The sequence below is a fragment of the Pseudopipra pipra genome, chromosome W (genome assembly GCF_036250125.1).
Source record: "Pseudopipra pipra isolate bDixPip1 chromosome W, bDixPip1.hap1, whole genome shotgun sequence".
NCBI classification, from domain to species: Eukaryota; Metazoa; Chordata; class Aves; order Passeriformes; family Pipridae; genus Pseudopipra; species Pseudopipra pipra.
The window spans coordinates 13,927,876-13,952,512 of NC_087580.1; the positions used below are offsets into that span (position 1 = coordinate 13,927,876).

Below are 24,637 nucleotides of genomic sequence, written 5' to 3' on the forward strand. Positions count from 1 at the left end.
GCCATAATTGCAAATGTCCAGGTCATATAAAAGCTAACTGCCCACCATTTCAAAACCCCAATTCTCAAAAAACCATTCGTCCAGGCCTTTGCCCCAGATGTAAAAGAGGGCTACACTGGGCTCTAGACTGTCGATCTCTATTTGACAGAGATGGAAACCCACTCTCACCCAGGCCTCCTCCCAGAACACAGAATTTGGGAAACGGCTTGGTGAGCGCTTAGAGCGGCACGTGGACATAAAAAGTTGCTTTAAGCAATCTAATCTACCCCTCTCAAACAGTTCCCAACAAAAACCCCAAACAGGTGCCTTTAAATTGGAGCTAGCAACTTCAAAACCTCAAACCTTAGAAAAAACAGAGTATCACACTGTGTTATTGGCTTCTGCTTCTTCTCAGGTTTCAGATTTTAAAGGGAAATGTGTTATCACAGCAACAGATTCTGCAACTGCATTAGGCATTACTGTGTTACCTATGGTTATGAGTCTCCAAGATCCTAAAGTTGTGTCTGTTGTAATTAAACCTAACTTTGTACCCCCAGTGATTAATCCAGAAGATCAAATAGCACAGGTCATACCCATAGAGGAAGAAACCCAGGATGAACAGGGAATTTGCATAAATTGGGCTCAAAAGGTTCCTCTTGACAGACCTATAATAGAATGTACTCTTCTCTCTCCTAATTCAGGCCAACAGAAATCTGTGTCTGGCTTACTGGACACGGGTGTGGACATTTCCATAATCTCTGCCAAAGATTGGCCCAGCACCTGGGGTACAACAAGGCCAGCTGTCAACATCCAAGGAGTAGGAGGATCCAAAACTCCTCTCCAGAGCATTTTGCCACTTCTGGTCCAAGGTCCACAGGGTAAGGTAGCTTCATCTAAGCCTTTTATATTGGACATTCCACTAACCTTGTGGGGCAGAGATGTAATAACACAGTGGGGAATTATCTTATCCATTCCAAATTTGTGATTGTGGCCACTGGAGAGCTGCAAGCACCACCTCTCACATGGACATCAAACACACCAGTGTGGATAAACCAGTGGCCCCTCAGAGGAGAGAAATTGCGGCAAATTCATAATTTGGTAAAAGAACAATTGGACAAAAGCAGATTAGTCCCCACAACCACTCCATGGAATTTTCCTATTTTCACAATCAAAAAATCATCTGGGAGATGGAGGTTATTACATGATTTACGAGAAGCCAATAATATCATAGAGCTGATGGGAGCCCTCCAAGCTGGGCTACCCTCCCCTGCCATGCTCCCAGCAGACTGGCCACTTGTTATTTTAGACATTAAAGACTGTTTTTTTAATATCTACCTCCATCTAATGATACACACAAATTTGCATTTTCTGTTCCAGCTCTTAATGCAGCTGAACCCTCCAAACGTCTCAGTTGGCTCACGTTGCCACAAGGGATGAAAAACAGTCCCACAATCTGTCAGTCTGTGGTGTCCAATATAATTGAACCAGTTTGATCTCAGTTTCCTGAAGCTATCATTTTTCATTACATGGACGACCTATTGATCAGTGCCCCTAATACTGACAAATTGACATTGGTACATAAGTCCGTGAAAAAAACCCTGAGTAATCATGGGTTAGAAATAGCCCCAGAAAAAGAACAAAGAATTTCCCCGTGGAAGTACCTTGGTCTGATAATTGAAGAGAGAACATTTAGGCCTCAAGCAGTAACCCTGCCCACCAAAATAAAACCACTAAACGATCTGCAGTCTCTTTTGGGAAATCTCAATTGGATACGATCCTTTTTTGGTTTCTCAACAGATTTTTTAGCTCCTTTGTTTCAGCTCCTTAAGGGAGAAGCAGAACTAACTTCTCCTCGTCACTTGACACCAGAAGCAGAAAATATTATTGAAGTGATCAACCAAAACATTTCAGAACAACAGGTAAACAGGAGAGTAGAAGGATTACCTACTGCATTGCTAATCTTTCGTGGACCAAAACAGCCTTTTGCTGTAATAGGACAATTAGACTCAAAACCCAAAAAATTTCTTTTGTGGGAATGGGTATTTCTCAGTCACCAGTTTTCAAAGACAATTGTTACTGTGCCTGAAATGCTTGCAAAAGTCTGTCACAAAGGCAAACTCTGAATGTTAGAACTGTCAGGGAAAGACCCAGATTTTCTTTATGTTCCACTGTCCAAATCTCAACTGTGTTATCATGATTTACATCTGTTTGATTTTCAACTGGTTATGTCAGATTTTACAGGCAAACTGATAACCCATCTACCAGCAATTCCTTTTCTGCAGTTTCTTTCCATCTCTCAACCCAGACTGAGAAATAACTTTTCTACTAGCCCTTTGAAGAAAGCTGTGACAGCCTTCACAGACGGCTCAGGGAGGTCTAGTAATGCAGTGGTAGCCTGGTTTGAAAAAGGAGAATGAAAAACAGATGTTCATCAAGTTGAAGGTTCATCTCAGATTGCTGAACTCTCAGCCGTGGTAAGAGCGTTCCAACTTTTTCCACAGACTCTGAATTTGGTATCAGATTCTGCCTATGTTGTAGGAGTTGTAAGTTGCATAGAAAATAGTTATGTAAAAGATTTGAACAATCAAAAGCTGTTTACCCTGTTTAAAACATTGTTACTATTAATCCAACAGAGGAAACATCCTTTCTATATCACTCACATTAGATCACATACATGCCTCCCAGGCCCACTTACAGAAGGGAAGGCTGTGGCAGATAAAGCAGCAAATTCAGCTTTCCCAGTTAACACAGTACCTACACCTAACAGTTTTGAAAAAGCAAAAATTTCTCATAACTTTTTCCACCAAAATTCTACATCATTGAAAAAAATGTTTCAGTTATCTACCTCTCAAGCCAAAGCCATTGTGTCTGCGTGTCCAGACTGTCAGTTGGTAACTCCAGTGAGATCTGAAGGAGTTAATCCAAGAGGCCTTAGCCCCTTAGATCTCTGGCAATCAGATGTGACACATGTGCCACGATTTGGCAGATTGAAGTATGTACATGTATCAGTGGACACTTGCTCAGGACTCATTGTTGCCACTGCACATACAGGAGAAAAAGCTAAAGATGTTAAAAGATATTTTTTCTCAGCATTTGCCATAATGGGCATTCCAAAACAAATTAAAACAGATAATGCCCCGGCATACATTTCTGCTTCCCTTAAAGAATTTTTCAATATGTGGGGAATAGTTCACACCACTGGCATTCCTCACTCTCCACAGGGCCAAGCGATAGTAGAGAGAACTCACAAATCCTTAAAAGATATGCTGAAAAAACAAGAAAAAACAACTGTAGGTCTCTCTCCATCAGAACGTTGAAACAAGGCATTGTATGTGCTCAATTTTTTAAATAGGCTGCATGAGGATGTTTCACCTGTTGGACATCATTTTGGAGCTGGAAAATTAAAAACGGGGGAAGCTAAGGTAAAATACAAGGATATCCTGACAGGAGAATGGCTTGGTCCAGTCCCTCTAATTGTCTGGGGAAGAGGACATGCTTGTGTCTCCACAGGAGCAGGTCCAAGATGGATACCGTCCAGACTAGTGAGGATCCACCAAGAAGTTTCCCTCCCAGCTCAACCAGCAGCAGATCCAGCACCAGCAGATTCAGCACCAGCTACAGGAAGCGATCCCCCATCAGCATCACTTTCGGGATAATCCTGTTTTTGTGTGCAGCATAACACCAGCAAATCAGAAAGATCTAATGTCAGGAGCCCTTGCCACACCTCCTCCAACAATTCCAAATTGGGTAATGCTCCCTGGTCAAAACGTTTGGCTAAACCTGGCACAATCACTAAATACTGACTCTATCTGTCTCTCTACCTTAGATCCCTCTCACCCTTTTAAGACCTGTCTGGTAGGAATCCCCTGGACACCCAGAGAATGGGGTGATTTTAGAAATCAGTATATCCCCTGCTGTGATGACCATGATCAGTTTAAAAATCCGTTCTTAGATTGTCTCACAAGACCAGCAAAAACTTCACATGACAGACAGACATTTAGCTATCAGTGGCAGAGACCTGAGGAATTAGAAATCTTGGGGAGTATCATATCTCCTCTCTGTTTTTGCTTCATTCACAACAAATATGTTGCCCCTCCTGAATTAATTAATATCACCTCTTATGGACCTTATTCCAACTTCAGTTTTTGGTGCAAGGAAGAGGTTCCTTACCAGATACATGCTACCCCTGATTCAGTTATTCTTCCAAAAGGAGTCTTTTTAATTTCTGGAATATGATTCCCAGATTAGCTGCTGGAGGCCCCTGCACATTTGGAAAATTAACACTGTACAATCCAGCTACCCTTATGAAATCTTTACCTGTAAGTCCTCCCAAAAATCGTGCAAAAAGAAACAGTAACCTCCAAACAACCTCACCCTTCCCACGTCATAGAGTGCGCAGGCAATTCCAAGGTTTACACCCACCTCTTAACTTCTATCCATCACAACCAAAACCACCTTCTCCACCTAAGGCAGTGCAGGTCCCTGTGGCTGCAGCACCCCCACCTCCAGTTGAAGAACATCCCTTAGCAAAATTGCAGTCCTTGAGTGAATTCACAGCAGAATGCAACTCCAACATGCTTTTTTGGTCCGACACCGCAAACATTCTAAGTGGTCTGCTTCCAGTTGTCAGCTCCACAAGAGCCTTAATGCTCCTTACCAGAATGGGATGTTGGCTTGCAAAAGAAGCTGATGCCACCAGTGCTGCCCTTGATGATCTCTTTCAAGATACCCAAACCAATAAGAAGGCCTTGTTACAAAATCGTGCTGCAATAGATTTTCTCCTTCTAGTAAATGGCCATGGGTGTCAGGAGTTTGAAGGCCTCTGCTGCCTCAACTTCTCTGATCACTCCCAATCTATCCACTCCCAGATTAATCGGCTCAAGTCCTTAGTTCATGAAATCAAGTAAGTTGATCCTCTGACCTTTGATGATTTTTTCGACTGGCTGCCCTTCAAAGGCCTCTCTTCCACTATTAAGAAAATTATTGTAGTTATCGTACTTGGACTTTCCGTAGTGTTTCTCTTTACGTGTGTCTTTCCATGCTTGCTCAGTTGTGCCAGAACCTCTCAATCATTAAAAGCATATCCAGCTTTAGGAAACACAAAAGGAGGAGCTGTGGCAATGGATTTGCCATATGCAGGATGGAAGAAGTCCTGTCAGAGATGGACTAGTGAAGAAAAAGAAGAAAACAGTACAAATGTTATAGAAACAGAAGGTTTTAATGTGGTTTAAACATGTTTCAAAATGGCCTTTTGTATTTTCTGCAAGGTTACTGTTTCTTCTTCCCGACACCCCCTGTGAGGGACTTGTCTCCCATACAGGAGTATCCTGGGAAGGTGTCCTGAGGTGTTTCTCGTTGGTCCTTGTTAACCCCTTCCTGTTGGCTGTTGACCCCTTACCTGATTGGTTTTTTCTGTGCCCCTGAACTGGTGATTGGCCCCCTTTTGACCCTCCTAAAAGCCTTATAAACCCCTACCCCACAAATAAACTCTCTCTTTCGTCCGTCCCTCCCTGGTGGTTTGTGTGGGCTCCTTGTGGGGTCGCCGGCCACGTGCTGGGGCAGGGGGAAGGGCATTCACCTGCAGGTGATGGGGCTGGCACCCTAAGGCCTGGAGGTCTCCCCCATCCCACTAATCCATCGTAAGAAACAACAAGGGGTTTTTCCTATTGCTGCTCCGAGACCCTGGGATCAGCCTAGGATCAGCCCAGAAGTTTAGGACAGAAACACAGACAGCTCAAACGTTCCTTAAAACCCAAAATGCTGCCGGCTGGCCTCTCCTCTCCCACCCCACCCAAACCCCAGCCCCAACCCTGGCAGACAAACTTACTTCTGGGTTTGGGCAGCAGCAGCAGTTGAGTTCTGGGGCCTTCAGGGACGGCTGGAAAAGCTTTTTGTCCACAGTAAGAATTGTCTTGGTGCAAGAGGGACGAGGTGGGACCCAAGGCCAGGGAGCTGCAGGTTTCCATGAGGGATGTAGGGCTGGGCAATGTGATGCCTGGCAGGGCCACACCAGCCCAGTGGGGGCAGCAGGGCTCAGAAACAGGAAAACAGGACAAGAGAGATTTGTTTTCTTAGTGAAGAACACAGTGACTCTAAAACTTCATCTAAACCGGGTCTGTCCCACAGCAAACCATCTCCATTCCACACTCAGCTGCTGAAGCAGGTGCAGAATATCTCTTCCTGAAACATGGAATGGTTTGTTGTGGCCTTGGGAGGTAGAGGGCATGAATTCCCAGTGGGATGAAGTCCAAGTTGGATGAAGCCAGTCCAAGAGGGAAGCAGCAGAACCAGGGAGTTGGGGTAAAGGGAATGGAGAAGATTCCTCCATCTCTTCTCTCCCTCTCCAGGGCTGAGGGCATTAGTGAGGTCAGGACGGAGCCCAGCCAGTACCAGCAGATTCCCTCCAGCTCTGTCCCGGGGAGGACATTCCCTGCCCAGTGCCTGCTGCGGGGCCGGAGCTGGGATGCCTCTTCCCAGCTCATGTCTCAGTAAGGATGTACCGGAGAATCCCACTGGCCACGCCCAGCGTCTCGTCGCTCTCCAGCACGATGTCATAGGCTTCCAGGTACTTCCCCCTCCGCTCTTCCACCTACAGCACGGCCCTCAGGACAGGGTGGGGAGGGGGGAAGACTGTGAACACCAACAGCTGAGGGCGGAGATACTGCACCCACAGCCCTCGCTGCTGGAAAGGGGATCAATAACCACCCTGACAATGCCCCAGACACAGCAGGAGCTCCCCTCCACATCACTGCCCCTCCCTGCTGCCCCAAAGCTTGGCACCTGGGGAAGGCTGGCAGGGAAACACAACACTGCTCCTCACACCCACCTTGTCATTGAGAAAGCCAATCTTGAGGATATTCTCCACGCTGGGAATGCCATCTGCCATCGTCAGGTCACCCATGGAGTCCCCGAGCAGGATGATGTTCGTCCTCGTGCTCAGCTGCTGGAAGTAATCTGTGCCTGCAGCACGGTGTTGTTCTTGTGGTAGGTGTGGATGAGGGGTGCCTTGAAGTGCGTGAGGACTCCCTGAGCACACAGGACAGACAGACAGACAGCTCTTAACCCAGTGGTGGCACTGTTAATCGTGTCCCAGCCCTTGGTCCCAGCCCACACCTTTCCTCTCACCACACCAGTGTGGTGCAGAAACTCACGTCATCATCAAAGTCCATGTAGTTGGACACCACGTTGACGTTGGAGTAGAAGACGCTGGCCTGGCGGATAATCTCCTCCAGGACGTCACCGACGCCAGCAGAGAAGATGAACAGGGGGACATTGTTCTTGTGCAGCTGATCAAAGAATTCCTTGAAGCCATCCCTAGAGCAGGAGTGTCCATTGCATGGGGTTGTGTTACCAGCTCCCAGCACGGTGCCCGGTGTTCTGGGCTGGCAGCGTGCCCAGCCCAGCTCCTGTTTCTGTCCAGCACTTCCCAAACAGAAACACACAGGTGAGCTCTGCAAACAGCACGAGCTCTCCGTGGCACCAGCATTCCTGTGGCCTTCCCTGTGCAGAACCCCGGAGAGCTCTGGGCATAGTGGTCGGGCGGGTGCTCACGGGAACATGGAGCACTCCAGCCCTTTGCCTGGCACCTCCTGATCACACCTCCTGCTCAGCGGGGGCACAGGGCACTGCCAGGAACCACGTGGGAAATGTGCAACAGGTCAGACTGGTTGGCAGGACCATCAGGCCAACCTGTGACAGCCTCAGTCTGCCAGGACACAATTCCATGCAGAAGGGGAACTTGGGCTCAAGAAAACCCAGACGTACGGTGCCATCTCCTCCCTGAGCCTGGGAGCTCAGTCAAAGCCCAGCTCCCTGAGCCAGCCTTAGGGCCATCGCTGCCAGGGCAGCTGTAGCAGCAAGTTTTAGAGCAAAGGTTTTGTGCTGTGGGTGAAATCTGCTGCTGAGTCAAGGTCCTGGACAAGGCCCAGCAGCTCCAGTGCAGAGAACAAATCTCTGCTGGAAGCAAGGAGCTGCCCCCGCATCCCGCCCTGCACATGGAGAGCCATGCCCAGTGCCGGCCCCTCGGCTGCTCCTCGCCAAGGCCCAAGGGAGGGGGAAGCGGTTTCTGCGCAGGAAGGGAGCAGCCTGCAGCCAGGGAGTGAGCTCAGCGGCACAGAGCCTGGTGACAGCAGAGAAACCTGGCTGCACAGGCAGGAGAGAAGGGCCGAGGGCAGCCAAGCCCTGTGCCTGTACCTCAGCACCACAGCCCCATGTCCATACCTCAGCACCACAGCCCCATGTCCATAACTCAGCACCACAGCCCCATGTCCATAACTCAGCACCACAGCCCCATGTCCATAACTCAGCACCACAGCCCCATGTCCATAACTCAGCACCACAGCCCCATGTCCATAACTCAGCACCACAGCCCCATGTCCACACCTCAGCATCACTTCGGACTCTCTGACAATCTGGGCTATGTCATCTTTGCAGATCTTCTGCTGCACCAGCAGCTCATGGGCCCTGGCCCACCTGGGGAAAGGCAGCAGTGAGCTCTGGGGCAGAGGCCCTCGGTGGTCAGAATCACAACTAAATTCCCCAGGATCACCACAAAGCCCAGGAACAGCTCAAGCCTTGCATCCTGTAGTCCTTGGGGACAAGAGGTTGTCAGGGCAAGGTCAAGATCATCATGCACAGCACTCACCACTCCACCATGAGGGGACATTTCTCTTCCAGAGTCCAGTTGGGATCAATTCCAATGGGATAGTAATAGTGCACCAGGTCCTTCAGCTGGAGTGTCGGACAGAGGGAAAAGAACAGAGTGAACATCAGGTCTAAACAGACTATTAACAACACAACCAGCATTTCTGAAGTCTTCCAAAGCATCACACTTCCTAAACACAACCAAACTGTGTCACTGAGCAGCTTCCCTCTGAGCACACCTGGAGCTCTTGGCAGCCTGGCTGACCCTCACCTCACTCCAGACAGACACTGCAGGTACAAACATCCCTCCCCTTCCTCCTCTTATTGAGCTGAAACACCCACAGCTGTGCATGCAAATTCAATTTCCCTTTTGAACTTCTCCTCTGTCACTGCTGGCTGAAATGCAGCCTGGACACTTCCCCCTCCAGCCTGGCAGCCAGCACAGCCAGGAGAGTTGCCACGCCAGCCAGTGCGACCTTACAATGACGGGTGACAGGGTGTCCTACACACAGCACCCACCTTCTTCCTGCCGTCCTCACTGACAACACGGCTGGTATCGAGGATATCTGCAAGGACAATACAATGACAATGGCACAGAGACATTAAAAGCCTTTCTAACAGCAGCTCTCCTGCATCTCAGCGCCGGCTCCTCCCAAAACAAGCTGCGGTGGCACAGCTGTGGAGTCCCAACAGGCGCCGAGCACAGGGCCTGGCTCTGCTGGGAGAGTGGGATGGAGATGGACAGCCCAGGACACGGCTCCTGCAATGGGCAGTGGGTGGCCAGGACCAGGCAGTGAGGCCCAGAGCCGCAGGAGGAGCAGTCAGGTTTGGCACAGGAGGGGACAGAGGATGACAGAAACCACAGTGATGAAAAACACAAATGCAGAAACCAAACAGAACTAGTGACAGTAAAAACAGCAGCTTCCACTCACTGTGAGATGTGGGGCAGCGCCTGCCCTTGCATCCAAACCTGCTCAGTGTCATGTCAAAGTCAGAACTGACCTGGAAGAGGGGAAAAAACAACATCTGTGTGTGCCCCAGCGCACTCTGCCCCAGCCAGAGCAAGCCAAGGTGCTGCCAGGGCGCACGCTGGCAGCGACAGGGGCAGACGGTGTCCTCACCCTCCCACCCCGGCGCTATTATCAGCACCGAATGGCTCCATCCTGCCTGGGCGGAGGAGGGGGTTGGGGAGTCGGGAGCTTCATAACCGGGAGCCAAAAGGACCGTCCGGGGAGAGCCACCAGCCCCGTCCTCCGTCTCCTCTGGGGCTTCTCCCCTCCGCCTGCACACCGCGCCGCAGCCGGGGGGGTGAGGAAGGGCCAGCTGAGACAAGGACGGAGCGTGAGCGATGCACCTCCTGCCCCGCCGGGGCCGGTACCTGCAGCTTGGCCACCCCCTGCTCCCGGAGGGTCCGGAGGATCCCCCGCACGCGCTCGGGCTGCCGGATCCGGACCGTGGCTTTCTCCAGCTCGGGCACCTGCGGGCAGAGCAGAGACCCCGCTCGGTGCCGCCCTGGTGGGACCGAGTAGCCTCCAGCGCCCTCCTGGCCGCGCTCCCCCGCCCAGCCCCGGGGCCGCCGCTGCCCCAGCCCGGGCTCCCGGCCCGCGGACCCCGCTCACCATCGCTCCCGCTCCGCTCCCGCCGGGCCGCGCAGCCGCGGGGCGGGGCCGGGGGGGCGGGACCGGAACGCGGCCGCGGGGCCGGGGGGGACTCGGGGCGTGCTCGGGGTAGGGGGTGCGGGGGGACCCCCCGTGCCCCGGCTGCGCCTCCGCCCGGCGCCCGCAGCAGCGCGGGGCGGGACCGGCGGTTTCGTTTCTGCCGCAGCGAGCGGGGAGGGCGAAGCAGAAAGGAAAGATTCCAATAAAGAAGCCGCGGGCAGGGCCCGGCACTGAACCGCCCCGCAGCGCCGGGGACGCGGAGTCGCGGAACCCTGTGCGGGAAATGCCCGCAGAGAACCGTCCCCCAGCACTGCCAAGGCCACCACTAACCCATGTCCCCAAGAGCCACACGGCTTTTAAACCTGGACAGGGATGAGGACGCCACCGCTGCTGCCCTGGGCAGCTGTGCCAGGGCTGGACAGCCCTTTTGGGGAAAAAACTTTCCCAAGAGCCAAACTAAATCTCCCCTGGCACACCTCAAATGACAAATCAGGGGCAGTGGGTGCGACTTCAGCACTGACAGGAGCTGGGCTGTGCCTCAGCTTCCTCCTGGGTGAGGTGGCACAAGGCACTTCAGCAGCAGTCAGTGCCCACCTTTTGGGACTTTTACACTCTGGCAAAATAATACTGAGGATTATTTATTATTCTTCATTATTCTTATGCTGGGGGATCACACAGACGATTTTGCTCCCAGCAACCATTAACATTGTGCAGGCCCGGGGTTCAGCAGAACCTGGGCCGAGGGGAAGTGAAGGCGCCGGGCAACCAGGGAATGTTGGGCCTGGGTCACCCCTGTGGTTGTGATGTCATCACGGGTCACAATCCAGAGCCAGCGAGTGGGTTCAGCACTGGATGTTTCCAGGCAACACCAGAGTATTCCACACGCGTCAGTGAGGTCCACTGCCTCTGACTGCAGCGTGGGAGATAGCACCAGAAAGAAGTCATCCTCCAACGTAGAGAGGGAGATGAGCGGAAGGAATTGGAGCATCGCCAACGAGCTCCGCCTTGAAGGCACATTCTGTGATGTCATCATAAGAGTTAACGGAGTGGAATTCAAGGCTCACAAGCTCATCCTCTCTTGTCAAAGTACCTACTTCAGGTCAGTATTGGAAACACAAGGATTTATTTACAAGGGCCTGGAGTGACAGGACAAGGGGTAATGGCGTCACACTGACAGAGGTTTATATTAGATAGTTGGAAAAAATTCCTCCCTGTGAGGGTGGTGAGGTCCTGGCACAGGTTGCCCAGAGAAGCTGTGACTGCCCCATCTCTGGAAGTGTCCAAGACCAGGTTGGATGGGGCTTGGAGCAACCTGGTCTAGTGGAAGGAGTTCCTACCCATGGCAGGGGTTGGAATGGGATAATCCTTAAGGTCCCCTCCAACCCAGGCCATTTTGTGATTTTGTGATTCCTGTGGAAACATGGGGGTCGTTCACCCTGGTGCTCCCTGTCCCCAGCCAGAGGCTTTATCTCCTTTTTCAAACAACCAGCAAGTAAAACATTAATTAATAAACTATGGGGCCTCCCAGCAGGGCTCCTGTCAGTGCCTAAACTGTTGCCCTGGGAGTTCGGGAAACACAGGGGACCCAAGGACAGGATTTAATGCAGCAGTGCTGTGTTTTCAGGACTCTGTTTACCAGCACAGACAAGATGGTCTATGAAATCCCCGGTGTTTCAGCTGAAATGATGGGTCTCATCATCGATTACGCCTACACTGAGACAGTACCGATCACGGAGGACAACGTTGAGAGTTTGCTGGCTGCAGCCGACCAGTTCGGCGTCAAGGGCATCGTCAACCTGTGCTCCGAGTTCCTCATTTCCCGGCTGTGATTTGAGAACTGTAGCAGACGCAGTCCTTGTATAACAAGGAAATAAATGCTCCTCGTGTGATGGTGAACAAAGAGGCTTTATTTCAAACTCGGCGCGGTTTTATTCCTTAACACCACGTGCCTTCTTTAACCAACTAGGTTTCCTATCTCGGGGCATGCTCTCTTGGCTTCTCTGCCTCGGCACATCCCTTGTTCCTTAGACACGCCTTCCCACACCACCCCTCTCCTAATTATCTAAAAGAAGTCACAAAAACAGTGTAAACAACAGTGCAAACAACAATTCAAACAATCAGAACATTATAAACTGCCGAAGCTCGCAATGACCCAGCACATCGCTTGCTCGGCTTCTTATACTTCTATTGTAAACCTTTTTAAAACCTTCTTATATTCCTATAGGGTAGTGCAACTTGGAGAAATAACTTTATTAACCTAGGGCCTTAACCTAACCGTGTATGAACTTATAACTTTTATTAATCTGAGGGTTTTATAACTAGGGAATTAAACTTTATTTAAAAAACAGGATAATCTTAGCAAAACTAAATTTTCTTAAAAGTGACCTTGTGGCTGAGGTAATGTTATTTTGTGAGGTGTTTTGTGTTTTAATATTTGACTAGTCAAACAACTCTTTTCATTCATTCACTCCTCTCATTCATTTTCAGTCATCGGTGGCCACCTTCACTCACACATAAACATACACGCACATTTTACAGGCTGCTTCTTACCACATTGGTCATTTCCTAATGTAAACCTGGAACATAAACATAACTCTTTTCAAACTTCTGCGTTACTCTGGTTCCTGCTGCTGTGGGCATGTACTCGAATTTGGTTTTATACACTTGGAAGAATTCTGCTTAAGTTCTTTTCTTATAACTACACAGGCATAGCTCCCTCCCTATGTCACAAAATCTAGGGATCTCGTCCACTGTCCTGAAATCAAATCCTTTACCATGACAGGTGGCTTGGGAGAGACAAACGCCTGAGGTTTGTGCTGCTTTTCAGACCTGCTTCTTTCAGCACTGTCATAATTCAAAAATTGATAACATACATAGCTTTTTACAGATGTTCTTGCTGGCTACACAGATTCTCCCCCCTTTTGTTTTAATCTAGTATGTGTTTCAATGTGTGATGTGCCTTTTTAATAATTGTTTGTCTTATGGGTTAGTGTGGAATGCTTGTGACGTGAGAATTTTCCTATTTGATAGGAAGTAAAGCTGTATTATTATTATTGTTAATCCATTTTAGAGTACCAAGGTTGCTAAGCAACTAAATCATTGTGTTTTACACTCTTGCATTTTGTCCAGTGGATGCTGTGGCAGTTATGTTTTGTGGATATGTATCTATGTGCATGTACATATTTCAATATGTCCAATTCAGAGATGTATATATTTGTTTGCTAGAATTCATTTGCCATTAACTCTCTAGGGTTAATGCTTTCCTGAGATGGCACGGGTGTGATTTCTTGACAGTGTGGGCATGCCCTGATAATGTCTGAGCTTTATTAATCGTTGTTTTGAATTGTCTCTTTAGAGAACGTGCATTCTGATGGAAAAATGAATGAGACAATTTTGTTTGCTCTAGAACTCTGGGTATGGTGTTAAACATTGCTGCTTTAGCAGCTTCTCAGTTTCTGTCAGTTATTGGCTCTGACCTGTCAGCATGTGATTTGTGTGTATTGTTTAGAAATCATACCTTCTGTGAATCACAGGAACCAAACAGAACGCATTTCAAACAACAGGTGAGGGTTAACAATATCTCAAAGAAACTAGGTTTCAAGACGGGGTATGAACCTTATAGTATAATAAACATAGTTACAACATTAAGGGTTGTTCAGAAATTTTTCCCAAGGCAACATGAATGGCAGTCAGTTCCAGAACCTGCACAGAGCCTTGGTTCACGGTCTGTAGTTCTCGTTCCCACTGTTCTGTGGCAGGATTTATTCAAGACATTGCAGTATTTTGTGTTTTTCCTGGATGCATCTGTGAAGGCTCTGAGACCTTTTACTGTTTCAGGTTTGCATCTGGTGTGGCTTTTAAAGGTAAATTACCTTTTTCTGCCCACAATCTGTGCTTAAGGAGATGGATTGAAATATTACCACCCAAACTTGCCAAGGCAGTTTGGGATCCTGCGTCCTCAGCTGGCATCCTATCCAAATTGTCCTTTGAAGCTGGACTGTTGACAAAAGGCAGGATCTCTTCCGTCCAATTCCCGCAGTCGTGCTCTGCCTTTAATGACAAGCTTTGCAAACATCTCATTAAGAGATTACACATTTTTTAGGTGGTGTGTGTGTGGCAGGAAGAGCCATTCTAGAACTAACAGTGGGCTTCTCTCAGTTTGATCCCACTGAACAATACTGCAAAGTCGGTACCTGCTGGGAATTAGGACTAGGCAGATTTGCCTTTCAGGATTTCTCCTGTTTTGTCTGCTTGTATCACCTTGGTACAATTTTCTAGCACTTGGTTTGCCTCTGCAGCCAGAGATTTGTCAGACTTTAGGTTGGAGTTCCCCTTTAGCAATACAAAGAGAGGGTGTAGGCCCCTTGTGGTTATGGTTAAAACAGGTTTTAAGCAATTGACAGCTCCCTGAGGCTTCTGCAACTCGTGTAAATATAAAGTGTTTTTTACCTCGAGCTGTAGCAGCTGTGGAGAACTTTTTTGCTGCGTGGATTCCTGTCCAGGGCAAGCCCAGAGTTGTGGTTGCTGGATCCTTCCTGAAACAATCTGAAGATCTGCATCTTGGACAATTTTGGTTAGAGCAGTAACAATGAATGGCAGTTCATTTCTTGTGGCCGTGGTTATCAATGTGTCCTCTGCATAATGATGTATCATGGCTGTTTGATACCTTGTCGGGTTACTTTGCATCTCCTGTGGAGGGACAGCCCAGCAGTGATTTTGCATAGGCTGTGCATTGTTCGTGGCCATGACGAGAGAGAAAAGTCTCTGGGCATCCCCATGGTGTATAAGGGTGGTAAAGGAATAGTTCTTTGAACCAGTTACCACTAGTGGCCAATTTGCTGGAAGCTTTATAGGTAGGGGCAGTCCAAGCTGCAAGGCTTCCGCATGTTTTTTGACTGCGTGTTCTGCTCTTAACATTTGCAGTGTTTTCCACCTGTCCCCTTTCTTGGGGGTGCAGAGTACATGGGTATTTTGGGGGCTGGTTATTGGCATATTGTGGCTTGCCTTAAGTTGTTTCCTCTCTTGCACATGAAAAGTGGTGCTACAAAGGAGTACAGCAAGCAGTACCCCCACAAGCAGTGCAATGCTTGCGACCTATCTCTTGCCTTGCTTATGGCACCCTTGGTACAACTCAGTCCATTCCCTGCTGCTAGGGTGCTTATGAAATGTTGCTATTAGAGGTCTCCAGGGGCAATCTTTCTGAGAGTGATCAGTGTCTCCACATCTAACACAACTACCTGTGTGTCTGACTTCTTTTTGTACTCTTAGCTGGGCATCTAAGGCTGCAGCTAAAAAGGCAGGTTGGTGCTTCTCAGAGCTAACTCTTTGGTAGGGTTGAACCAGTTCAGGAATGTTGCAATTTTCCCCTGCAGGAGGGGTCTGCAAGGCTCTTTCACAGCTTGTATTCCCCTCTTCAAGAGCCAATTGCTTATACAGCATCTCTCTGGCTTCATTGTATTCAACTTGCTTGTTTAAAGCAGACTGCAGCTGGTCTAAACATCTCAAATTTGGCTCAGTACAACCTTGTAACACTTTAATGGGGAACAGGTAATTAATTATCTTGGTTTGTAGTGAGAGTGTTTTTCATAGCTTTTAGGGCTTGCCTGGCTACTACGTCGCATATTTCTCTATGGTATTTAGATTGTGTATCTAATGAATTATAATTTGCATCCCCACTTAACTGGTGTGCTGTGACGCCTGTCTGTGGGTATTTAATATAAGCAGAGCAATTTTTCTGAAAGTCAGCTAACCAGACTGTATATTGGGTGTCACTAAGAACTATTTTCATTAGTTCTTTCCAGTCATATGTGGTGAAAAAATAGATGGAACTCAATGCCTCCAAATACTTGAAAGTTTTGGTTAAAGACATACCAGATTCTCTTACCAAATGCCTCAGATTCTCTGTAGCCCCATACAGGGGTTGACGCTGAGGGGACTGGCTTTGGCTAATATCGTTTGGGCACGCCTGAATATTATTCAAGCTTCCCACAGGAAGTGCCTCGTCTAGACATTGTTCCCACATGTTAGCTGACCTCCCCCCATTTGCCTTTTTGTTCCCTCCCGGTGGAACCATCCCCGGTGGAACTATCTGGGTTCCCTCTTCCCCATCCCCCCACTCCTCCCCCCCTCCTTATTTCAACCCGGGTCTCCGTGGGGGCGTGGTGGTGGGCGGTGGGTTGGGGGCGGGGTTGCCTTCCCCTTTGTGTCTGTGGGTGGGGCGGGGCTGCGCTGGGGCCAGAAAAGACGGATCAGTGTCCGGTCCGTGCGGCAGGGAATATGGCTGCTGCCACGCTGAGACACAGGGTCGCTGTTCATTTGCAGCTTGGGGTAGTGAATATAGCGAGTCACGTCCCCCATGGCTGTGACAGAGCTCCCTGCATTGATCCCATGGGCGGGGATCTTGCATTTCGGCTTTGTTCTTTCCCAGCGACTCGGGGTCTCCCGGCTCCCGTCTCCCTGTATGTTCTGTGAGTTTCTATTACAATGTTGGTGGGTTACGCTGCTATCTGCAGTGTGGGCGGGGAGGGGGGGGGTGGGCGATACTGTTACAAGTTTGGTAATAGTTTGTACGTGTGTTTGGGTTCAGAATATGGTAAGATTTTAGCAATAAAGTTATTGTTTCAATGTCTCTGTGAGGTTTCTACGGAAACAGAGTGTTTTGTGTTACCCCAGGGAAAACAAAAGAGGGGACATAAAACAACCCCTCCCGCCGTGGATCGTTCTCTCCCGCGGTGTCTGTTCCTGGCACTGAGGGGGAGCGCGGGGGGAGCGCGATGGGGCCCGGACACATCTACAGAAATTCCAAGAGGGCCGGGCTGGGCTGGCCCAGGGGAAGGGAAGGAAGGGAAAGCGAAGGGAAGGGGCGTCCCAGGCAGGGAAGGGGCGTCCCAGACCCCCCTTCTCCGCCTTCCCGCGCTGGGCCCTTCTGCCGCCACAGCCCCAGTGTCATGGCCATGGCCCCGGGCAGCCACTGCCTCGTCCTCCTCCTCCTCCTCCTCCTGGGCATCCTGGGGGCCCCGGCGCTGGGAAGACGTGGTGATAGACAGATACTATATCCCCAAAATCTGCCTGCGGGAGGCGCAGATGGGGGATTTCATTCGCTAGCACTACAATGGGACCTTTAAAGATGGCAAAGAGTTTGACTCCAGGTATCGCCCGCGGCTCTGTGCCGGCTGCATGCGGGGGGCAGCTGCGGCGGGACCCTGCATGTCTCCTCCAGCCCCCACCCGCATCCCGGGGCGGGCGGGCAGCTGCGGGGACCCCGCATGCATCCCCCAGCCCCGGGACAGGGGCAGCCAGGCCAGGGCAGGCAGCTGCCCGCTCCAGACAGTGCCCAGATCCCCCCCAAGAAAGGCTTTTGATGGATGCTGGGGTGAGCACATGGACCCGGGGAGCCCTGTACACGTGTCAGCCTGGGGGGGCCTCAAGCAAAGCCTCAACCCAGGCTGCAGCCCCTTCCCCCAGCCCCTGCCCGGCTGCCCTGTTGTGTCCCCCAGCTCCCCCCAGCCCCTCGGGGAGCCTGGCATGCCCTCAGCTCTACAGTGCCGTGCGGGAGCCTGTCCCGGGCACAGGCAGGATTTGGCCCTAAGTGGGACGTTCTGCACTCAGGAACATGTATCTGCTTGTGCTGCACAGGCAGGAAAACACTTAAAGCACTTTGAGACGTGGCAGTGGAGAAACCTTTCATTACCCCAGAGGCTTTGCTCCACTCAGTGTCCCTTGGCCCCGCATCCCTCCTGCTCTGCCCACACTGGCTGGGACCCGAGCCTGGGGCAGCCCCTGGTTTGCAGCACCGTGAGCAGGGGGAGAACCGGGGACACAGAAACAAGGGGATTAAGGACTTCGATTTACCTGAGATGTCTCCACTTACTTCTTAGAGTTTTTCGAGACCTAAAAATAAAAACAAATCTGCAGTTTAAAAATGAGGCCGGGACGTTGTCTTTCCTCCTTGCTGCACAAAGCTCCAATGTGCCATATGCAAAATGGTTTGGAAGCAGCAGGAAGCCTGGGAGCTGCTGGCCTTCAGCCCAGCTCTGTGGGTGAGACCTGGGGAGGCAGCTGATGGGTTCTGGAGGTGCAGGGTCAAGCTGGAGCCCTGACCAGTGCTGCAGGGGCACCTGCCCCCCAACAGTGCAGGATTGAGCCCATCAGGATGCGTGTTTTTGAGCTGTGGATTCTGCCTGCAGCACAGAGGCTCATGGGCTGTGGTGGGCTACCTGCACCTCGGGGAGGGGGCAGCCCTGTCCCCCCACTCTGCCCCCCCCAGCAGCTTTGGGAGCTTCATCCTTTTTTACACCTCTGACAGGCCTGTCCCTTCGCCCCAGCCATGACCGAGGGGCCACAGTGGCCGGCGTGGTGGGCGTGGGGCGGCTGATCACCGGCATGGACGGGGTCTGCAGGGCATGTGCGTGAACGAGCGGCGTCACCTGGGCCCCACCTGGGCTACGGCAGCATCGGCGTGGGTAAGGGGCCACGGCACGGAGGGATGGAGGGGGCAACCCCCCTGGGGCCGCTGTCAGCAGGGACGGGGCTCCAGTGCCCACCTGGCAGCTCCACGGCCAGGGCAAGTGGTGCTGAAGCAGGGCTTCCCTGCAGCTTGGCCACCCCCTGCTCCCGGAGGGTCCGGAGGATCCCCCGCACGCGCTCGGGCTGCCGGATCCGGACCGTGGCTTTCTCCAGCTCGGGCACCTGCGGGCAGAGCAGAGACCCCGCTCGGTGCCGCCCTGGTGGGACCGAGGAGCCTCCAGCGCCCTCCTGGCCGCGCTCCCCCGCCCAGCCCCGGGGCCGCCGCTGCCCCAGCCCGGGCTCCCGGCCCGCGGACCCCGCTCACCATCGCTCCCGCTCCGCTCCCGCCGGGCCGCGCAGCCGCGGGGCGGGGCCGGGGGGGCGGGACCGGAACGCGGCCGCGGGGCCGGGGGGGACTCGGGGCGTGCTCGGGGTAGGGGGTGCGGGGGGACCCCCCGTGCCCCGGCTGCGCCTCCGCCCGGCGCCCGCAGCAGCGCGGGGCGGGACCGGCGGTTTCGTTTCTGCCGCAGCGAGCGGGGAGGGCGAAGCAGAAAGGAAAGATTCCAATAAAGAAGCCGCGGGCAAGGGCGCCCGGCACTGAACCGCCCCGCAGCGCCGGGGACGCGGAGTCGCGGAACCCTGTGCGGGAAATGCCCGCAGAGAACCGTCCCCCAGCACTGCCAAGGCCACCACTAACCCATGTCCCCAAGAGCCACACGGCTTTTAAACCTGGACAGGGATGAGGACGCCACCGCTGCTGCCCTGGGCAGCTGTGCCAGGGCTGGACAGCCCTTTTGGGGAAAAAACTTTCCCATGAGCCAACCTAAATCTCCCCTGGCACACCTCAAATGACAAATCAGGGGCAGCGTGTGCGACTTCAGCACTGACAGGAGCTGGGCTGTGCCTCAGCTTCCTCCTGGGTGAGGTGGCACAAGGCACTTCAGCAGCAGTCAGTGCCCACCTTTCGGGACTTTTACACTCTGGCAAAATAATACTGAGGATTATTTATTATTATTATTCTTCATTATTCTTATGCTGGGGGATCACACGGACGATTTTGCTCCAGCAACCATTAACATTGTGCAGGCCCGGGGTTCAGCAGAACCTGGGCCGAGGGAAGTGAAGGCGCCGGGCAACCAGGGAATGTTGGGCCTGGGTCACCCCTGTGGTTGTGATGTCATCACGGGTCACAATCCAGAGCCAGCGAGTGGGTTCAGCGCTGGATGTTTCCAGGCAACACCAGTGTTCCGCACACGTCAGTGAGGTCCACTCTGCCTCTGACTGCAGCGTGGGAGATAGCACCAGAAAGTCATCCTCCAGCACAGAGAGGGAGATGAGCGGAAGGAATTGGAGCATCACCAACGAGCTCCGCCTTGAAGCTCCGCCCTGTGATGTCATCATTAGAGTTAACGGAGTGGAATTCAAAGCTAACAAGCAAATCCTCTCCTGTTGCAGTGTCTACTTTGGGTCAGTACTGGAAACACAAGGATTTATTTACAAGGGCCTGGAGTGACAGGACAAGGGGTAATGGTGTCACACTGACAGAGGTTTATATTAGATAGCTGGAAAAACTTCCTCCCTGTGAGGGTGGTGAGGTCCTGGCACAGGTTGCCCAGAGAAGCTGTGACTGCCCATCTCTGGAAGTGTCCAAGACCAGGTTGGATGGGGCTTGGAGCAACCTGGTCTAGTGGAAGGAGTTCCTACCCATGGCAGGGGTTGGAATGGGATAATCCTTAAGGTCCCCTCCAACCCAGGCCATTTTGTGATTTTGTGATTCCTGTGGAAGCATGGGGGCCGTTCACCCTGGTGCTCCCTGTCCCCAGCCAGAGGCTTTCTCTCCTTTTTCAAACAACCAGCAAGTAAAACATTAATTAATAAACTATGGGGCCTCCCAGCAGGGCTCCTGTCAGTGCCTAAACTATTGCCCTGGGAGTTCGGGAAACACAGGGGACCCAAGGACAGGATTTAATGCAGCAGTGCTGTGTTTTCAGGACTCTGTTTACCAGCACAGACAAGATGGTCTATGAAATCCCTGGTGTTTCAGCTGAAATGATGGGTCTCATCATCGATTACGCCTACACTGGGACAGTACCGATCACGGAGGACAACGTTGAGAGTTTGCTGGCTGCAGCAGACCAGTTCAATGTCATGGGCATCGTCAACCTGTGCTGTGAGTTCCTCCATTCCAGGCTCTGCTTTGAGAACTGCATTGGCATCTGGAGATTAACTAGCTATTACTACTGCCCCGACCTGCGCGCAGCCGCCTGCGCATACATCTTGCATCACTTCGAGGAGGTGTCCCAGGTGTCCGAGGAGTTCCTAGACCTCTCTGCTGAGGAGCTGGCACATATCATCGAGAAGGACGAGCTCAACGTGAGGCGAGAAGAAGCCATGCTCGAGGCTGTGCTGAGGTGGATCACTCACGACCCGCAGAACAGGAGGCAGTACATCGCCTGCTTGCTGGACAAGGTGGGTGCAGCACAGCTTTGAAGCTGTCCCCAAAGGCTGCCGAGGGGGAAACCATCAGCATTAGTATTCTAACCTCCTCCTTGCATGTTCCAGGTTCGACTGGCACTCCTACAGTCTGAACAACGTCGAAGCTCACGAGTACGTGAAGGACAGTGCTGAGGGCAAAGATCTCATCATCAGGGCCCTGTCAGAAATCTATGACTTTTTTATAGATTATTAAAGAATAAATTTGCAGATCGAAGTAAGAGACAACTCCATAATGTTATAATGTTATATTTAGCATTTTGTTAAAAGCACAAGTTTGAGAGTTGTGTAATAACTAAGCACAAGATCTGTTGAGTTGCTGACTAACAAACCACAACGCAGAGATGAATTGTCACATTATGCCTTGTTCTTAAAAGTACTTGTTCTAAGCATATTTGTAGGAATCAAAATGGAGAAAGCAGGGGGAGGGGTAGACCACGAGGTCTGGATTTAAAAACCACTACCTGCAATGGAAAATTCCAGCATCACGGCCCATAGAGACTATTGACTACTGGACTATTGGCTGATGTCTCCCAGCAACAGGATTAGCCCGCGAAAAGAGGAACCAAACAGGAGTCGGCCCGTGTCATGGTTTGAAATCCCCAAAATCTAAACTCCCTAGTCCTAGCCCCCTGTCACATCTCAATCTAATGTGAGATGGGGTTTTTTTTTTCCAGACAAAACACACCAGACTCCAAATGGGGGAAAGGGAATATATTACAATGACTATACAAATAAATACTACAATACATTATATACAATCTTAGCTATCTCTACCATGACATAAGTATTTACAATGGATCAGATCTCTTTCCCCCTCCAAATAAAAGTCCAGGAGGGAAGAAGGACAGATCCCTTCTTGTCTCTGAGCAGTTTCTCTATGGCAGCAGTCCTCTTCACATGCAGCAGCTGATAGCTGGATCTCTTTTCAATACACACAAGAGGGTCTCCAAGCCCCTTGGCCCGTCGTCTCCAAACGAAGGGTCTTCAAGACACAGGGGGTCTCCTTTCACCCCTCTTGGCTCTCCTTCGACTCCAAGCAAAGGCCTCATCTGTGGACTGCCAGCAGGGACAAGGCTGGCTTCACCACAGGCATATCACGAAATGCAGGGGCATCTTCGTGAAAGTCCCTTCCTCAGGGGATTCACCCCTGAGTCAGAACATCTTGGGCAGCATTCAGTTGCAAGCCTTTGCCTCAAGAGTTCTACCAGAGCTCCTGTGCTCTGTTCCAGGCTGCCAGGCTTGTCAGCAGCAGCGGGGGGGCCAAGGTCAACTCCCCCCACATTCCTTTTCTGTCCCGATCCAGCTTCAGGACACCTGTGAGCTTCTCAGCTCCTCTCCCTCTGGTGCTGCACATCCAAAACTACTCTCCAAAATAGGAGTCCATGTCCCTCCTTTCCCGGAGGTCTCAAAGGAGTTTGGGGGGTTTGGTTCAGTTCTTACCCCCAAAGCTCTGTAGCTCTGCTGCTGACTCTCCTTCTCGGCTCTCCGGGACAACTCGGTGTCTCCCTTACTCAGCTGCATGTCTCTGCTGCTTCTCCGGTTCAGTTCTTATCTGTCCTGGCTCTCTGCCAGAGTCTCTGGACGCTGCGTCTGCTGCTGCTGTCTCTGCTCACTCACAGTGGAGAAAACATCTCCCAGCTTAACTACAAACAGTCTAACACTGTTCCAAGTCTCTGCAGTCCCCCCAGCCGGGGGTCGGGAGGGGGCCAGAGCCCTCCAAGGGGCTCCGAGCCCCTTCCTCGTGGCTCACAACATGGCTACCTCTCCTACAACAACAAAACTACAACTCTTCTCTTCCGTTTGCTTGTGGTATGTTTACATTTTGCAGGAGCGCAGATTGGTTCAAAGCTCAAGTGCCACCACCCCTCGGGGGTTACCACTTTCTTAGCCTCTGGGGGAAAATCTGGTTCAAACCACTACAGCCCGTGAAAGGGGAACCAAACAGAATCTAACCCGCGGAACTGGAGTCAATGGACAGATGACGTGACATTGGGGGGAGGTGGTTGTGAAAGGGTATAAGAAGTGCTGCCCTGTTGTTCCCTTTTGCGGACCGTGGCAGGAACAAGGGGCTTCCTCCGATCGCCCGGCTCGCCGTTTTGCTTATTTGTTCTTCAATAAATTCTTTATTTCCTTGCAACCCTAAATTTCTCGAGTCTCTTGACTATATCAACCTGAACTCGTACAGCCAGAGCTCCTCAGCCGACGCCAAGCCACTCACCCTGTAGGGGACGCAAAGTCCTTGTGTAACAAGGAATAACTGCTCCTCGTGTGGTGCTGAGACAAAAAGAGCTTTATTTCAAATTCGGTGTGGTTTTATCCTTTTACACCATGTGACTTCTTTAGCCAATGAGGTTACCTATGTCGGCGCATGGTCCCCTGGGCTCCTCTGCCCCGGCACGTCCTCTGTGCCTTGGACACGCCTCCCACATCACCCTGCTCTTAATTATCTAAAGAAGTCACAAAAACAGTGCAAAACAACAACAGTGTATACAATCAAAACAGTACATTGTAAACTACCAAGGTTTGCAATGACCCAGCACATCGCTTGCTTGGTTTCTTATACTTCTATGGTAAACCTTATAAAACTTTCTTATATTCCTAAAGGGTAGTGCAACTTGGAGAAATAACTTTATTAACTTAGGGGCCTTAGGCCAACCGTGGATAAACTTACAACCTTTATTAATCTGAGGGGTTTTATAACTAGGGAATTCAACTTTATTTAAAAAACAGGATAATCTTAGCAAAACTAAATTTTCTTAAAAGCAACCTTGTGGCTGAGGTAATGTTATTTTGTGAGGTGTTTTGTGTTTTAATATTTGACCAGTCAAACAACTCTTTTCATTCATTCACTCTTTTCATTCATTTTCATTCATCGGTGGCCACCTTCACTCACACACACACATTTTACAGACTGCTTTTTACCACATTGGTCATTCCTTAATGTAAACCTGAAACATAAACATAACTCTTTTTAAACTTCTGCGTTACTCTGGTTCCTGCTGCTGTGGTCGTGTACCTGAATAGGATTTTACACACCTGGAAGAAATCTGCTTAAGTTCTTTTCTTGTAGCTACACAGGCATAGCTCCCTCCCCCTGTCACAAAATCTAGGGATCTCGTCCACTGTCCTGAAATCAAGTTCCTAACCACGACCGGTGGTTCGGGAGAGGCACAAGCCTGGGGTTTATGTTGCTTTTCATACTTATGCTTTTCAGTGCTGTCACAATTTAAAAAACTGATAACATACATAGCTTTTTACAGATGTTCTTGCAGGCTACACAGATTCTCCCCCTTTTTGTTTTTATCTAGTATGTGTTTCAATGTGTGATGTGCTTGTCTTATAGGTTATTGTGGAAT

The 24,637-nt window shown here is 50.8% G+C and overlaps 2 protein-coding genes, 1 long non-coding RNA gene and 1 pseudogene across 3 annotated transcripts in view; 3 read left to right on the forward strand and 1 right to left on the reverse strand.

Annotated features, from left to right (window-relative positions):
* The window catches only part of LOC135406184 (uncharacterized), a 135,089-nt gene that overhangs the window by 28,503 nt on the left and 81,949 nt on the right, over positions 1–24,637 (forward strand). The window lies entirely within an intron of this gene.
* LOC135406128 (7-methylguanosine phosphate-specific 5'-nucleotidase-like) lies at positions 5,752–10,140 on the reverse strand (annotated as a pseudogene).
* LOC135406307 (kelch-like protein 10) lies at positions 11,245–12,109 on the forward strand. The gene is made up of 2 exons (XM_064640723.1): positions 11,245–11,379; positions 11,905–12,109. The coding sequence occupies exons 1-2, from the start codon at positions 11,246–11,248 to the stop codon at positions 12,107–12,109; spliced, it is 339 nt and encodes a 112-aa protein (XP_064496793.1). The 5' UTR covers position 11,245.
* LOC135406309 (kelch-like protein 10) lies at positions 20,754–21,498 on the forward strand. Its single transcript, XM_064640724.1, is given in 3 exon segments — positions 20,754–21,254; positions 21,348–21,370; positions 21,372–21,498. Coding segments are annotated over 3 exon segments (627 nt in total). The 3' UTR covers positions 21,475–21,498.